Source organism: Necator americanus, chromosome X (genome assembly GCF_031761385.1).
Source record: "Necator americanus strain Aroian chromosome X, whole genome shotgun sequence".
Classification (NCBI taxonomy): domain Eukaryota; kingdom Metazoa; phylum Nematoda; class Chromadorea; order Rhabditida; family Ancylostomatidae; genus Necator; species Necator americanus.
The window spans coordinates 3,243,992-3,248,093 of record NC_087376.1 but is presented as its reverse complement, the minus strand read 5'-3'; the positions used below and the strand labels follow the sequence as shown (position 1 = coordinate 3,248,093).

General features: G+C 34.3%; 1 protein-coding gene across 1 annotated transcript; it reads right to left on the bottom strand.

Annotated features, from left to right (window-relative positions):
• Window positions 1-3,442: 3,442 nt before the first annotated feature.
• On the bottom strand, window positions 3,443-3,793 carry RB195_021361 (uncharacterized protein; the record flags this gene model as incomplete). Its single annotated transcript, XM_064208064.1, has 1 exon — window positions 3,443-3,793. The coding sequence occupies one exon, from the start codon at window positions 3,791-3,793 to the stop codon at window positions 3,443-3,445; it is 351 nt and encodes a 116-aa protein (XP_064063945.1).
• Window positions 3,794-4,102: the final 309 nt, after the last annotated feature.

Below are 4,102 nucleotides of genomic sequence, written 5' to 3'. Positions count from 1 at the left end.
TATACTGATATTAGAATACAAATTCGAATAAAATATTCTTCTCAAGTGTGACATAGAAACAGTTGCTTCGTTATTATTTCACTAATTCTCGTTCTCTTAAACCAACTATGACACAAATGTTTCCTTTAAACTATCCAGTTTAATTCAAAAATCCCTATAAAATAATTTTTTGAAAGATCGTCTCAAGTTATCTCATCGGAACGAGTTCGGCAGCAGACGTTGGTTAGAATCCCAGACACTCCGGAGACTGTACAACCTTCTAATATCCTAGAAAAACTAACTAGTTACCTTTGGTGAAGATTAAGGACGGGGAGATAGTAGGAAAATCGTCAACGTATTGTTAAATTATCTATTATATTATTAATTGTTATGTTCTGCTAGTACATCCAGAAATGAAACAACGTTCTCCTCAAACACCCCGTCTACCACAAATTTCCAATTCAGTGACCTTAATCTACATTAGGTGGGGACTTATTGCAGCTTTATTATTCGGATCATCCATCCATAAAATCCTAATGGACGTTTGGTATGAAATGCACAGATTATACGTCATTATTCATTCATTTGTCATTAAATCACTATTCTTAAGTACGTGGGGTAAAACAAGCCACTGACAGGCGAAAGAAAAACATCTTCCTTTTTTATGTTTATTCCTTCTCTAGTCATTTTTCAATTTACTGGATGAATTAACACGGAAACTATGGGTATAAGAATTTTCCAGGACAATATTCTCAGATTTATTTCTGTCACGTTGCAATTTTAATAATCTATCATCTAATAAGTATCGGAAATTAAAATGGTATTCAATGATAGAACGTTACATGAAAATATATTGCATATATATTTAATTGATCAGCTATAATCCTGGAAATCTGTGCTGCTAAGTCTTTGTCCATCATTTTTCGCATAGAACTGATACGTGTAGTTGAAAGGTTTAAGCATTCTCCTCCTTACATTGTTATAATTACAATTATAATGATAATTACAATCACAATTATAATTATAACTGTAATTATGATTATTATTATTATTACGTTCCCATCATTATCATTATTACCATTGCCATTTTTTGCCTGTTTTTAGGTTAAAAAAAATGGTAACGGTAATAATAATAATAATAATAATAATAATTATTATTATTATTATTATTATTATTATTATTATTATTATTATTATTATGGTAACGGGAGTAATGATAATACTAATATTGATAATAATATTAATATAAGAACGAAAACTTTGTAAACTGTAACTTAAACTTTGTAACCACCTACATACATACATATGTCACTATTTATTTCGATTATTATTAATGTTATATTATTAATATTATTAATACTATTTTTGTTTTTATGCCCATTCCATTATTCCTACGTCTCTTATTCTTTTTCTTATTACTATTAGTGTTATTGTTATTAGTTTTAAAACTGTTATTATTTTTTTCTTCTATCCACATCTCATAAGTCCTCCTTCATCCTCTTTTCCTTTCAGCTACTGTTCGGAGACGTAGAAAGCCATTTCCGGCACTAGCCATAATTCATGAGTTCAGCTAATGAGAAGGCCCACGTGACAAATTTCGTTTTGTGTTCCGCTTCTGGAGCATCCGAGAGAGCATCTGCTAAGTAACGAACTGACAATGTTGGTTCACATTCGTCTAGCATTAATTTGTTCAAATTATATTATATTTATTCACATATTTATTTTATTATATTTTATTTTATTATTAGTTTTTGTTTGAAAGTATCAAGTGTTAGATAGGTATAGTCAGTGAGGTTGACAATTGAGTACCTCAGGAGGTGATCGTCGAAAATTTTTCATTGTACTCTATTCATTTCGTGCGTAATTTATGTACGAATAAATCGCTTACGCACGGATTCTCCATGTAAACCTCCTTTTTTTCAATAAAAAATGTCGTTAATCCACTGAAAGCATGGAAGAGCATTCCGTGAGGATCCAGCAATATTTCATTACATGACGTTGCACTGAGACAGCACCGCTTTAGAAGATCCTATAGATTCTGTTCTTATTTTGCTACATTGAATTATACTCGTTGTAATTATTTAGTATTGAACTTATTATACTATTACTATTAAGAAAATACCGAATATGTTAATTTTTTAAAATCCAACTTGAATTCACCATATGGATTTCCCCCGTCTGGATAATTGTTGTGTGATTTTTTTTTTATTTTAGAAGAATCCGGAGAAATTCAAACTCTACGACTAATTATCGTCTCAGTCATCCTTAATTGATTACATTGGACATTTGTTCTTCCAGAAAAGCTCTCATAAAATCCATTCTACTGAATCAGAAAAATGTAATTATTCTAATGTTCTAGAGCCGAAATTATCGATCGTAAATGCGTTTATCTTCCAGAAAAAAATCCATTTGGTATAAGATGGTCGCCATGGCACTCCTAACATATAAACACAACACAAACAAACATAACACATATAAACACTGCAAAGTTCCACATTTCGGTTTCTTGTCGTTTTTTTTTCTGGCTGACTACATGTTCCATTATCTCCTGGGAGAAGTGTACAAGGCTCATATTGAACTTTTTCAATGCTACTCACACTTTTCATCATTGAAATACTCATAAAAGGTATATATTTTCTAACAATATTTGTTTTCTTTTCTAATAATACCTATTTCTTAATGATATTTTCTGATAATATCCACTTTTTTTTAATGAATCTCACTGAAATTATCGTGTAATAATGTGCTTCTTTCATATTTGGCTAAGTTCAGATAAGCAGTTGAAAAGTTCGACTTTTAATGAACCTCGGCATAATTGAATTTATATTATCGAGTTTGATAAGCTGTACACGAGGTTGTTAAACAAATTTATTGGCTAACGTTTCAGCCTGAAAAGGGCGATATTTAATCTACAATTCAAACGACCAACCTCTTCACAACTAAACTGATGAACTCCAAGCCTACTTTCAATCACAAATTTAGCGACTACACTGAATGTTCACCTTATATCGGAGACGCCTAGCATGGATCGCTGACTGATCGATCACGAGGGCGAATGGTTCGAATGTCACATTCGGATCGGAAGAACCATTCGAGATATGGCGCGAGTTCCTGCGTTATCGACCGTCATTCACCTTTGCGGTTCATTTTAGGGTTTTTGGCATGGATCCAAAATGCCTCCAGTGATTTTCGAGCCAACGTTTTAGATTCGTGCGCTAAGATTTGGACTCTAATTTCAAAATCGGCTCCGTCGTGTTTTTGTGTTCTATGGGCACCTAAAGGTGTCCATTCTCGTAACCTATTCTTGCCGCTCACGTGCTCTTTGATGCGAACATACAGTGGTAGTGCCGTTTCACCGATAAACTCGTCGCCACAGTTCGTGCAAGAAATCAGGTGGATTATCCCCGGATCTCAAGCAATCTCCTGGTCTACCGATGGGACAAATAATACAGTTCGGTGTTGTTCAGATGTTATCGTACAAACGATTCCGAACTAGCTGACGTTTCGAATTGTTCGGTGGTATTTCAACGACCGAAACAGAGCTATCCATGTCTGCTCTCCTCAGACACCGCCTAATGGCAGCGCTCACTCCATCGGAGATGTAAGGAAAACAGAGAGGTATCTTATCTGTGGTGGGGTTTTTCCCTTGCCGTGCTCGTTCACTTCGGTATTGTCTCGTTTCAGACGTTCGGACTTCATAACCATTCGAAACAGCAATTTCGTGAGCCAAAGTTAATGAATCCTTTCTCTCCTCAGGTCCACTACAAACGGTTCTTGCCGTGCGGAACATGTTGTTAAGCACAGCTTTCTTCATATGAAATGGATGAGAAGAAAGAAAATGAACCAAAATGTTTTTATTACTGGGCTTACGATACCATTTCGTTTGGTACGTACCGTTTGAGATGCCAACCTGGATGTTCAGAAAAGGATTGAATAGATTGTAGATTGAATATCGCCTTTTTCAGGCTCTGAAGAAGGCGATATAGCCGAAACCTTAGCTAATAAATTTGTTTAACAACCTCGTGCACAGCTTATCAAACTCGATAATATAAGTTCAGATAACTTTTGTTACATCTGGAAAGATCCAACAATAGTTTCTGGGTCCAGAAAAATTTGTCTCTGC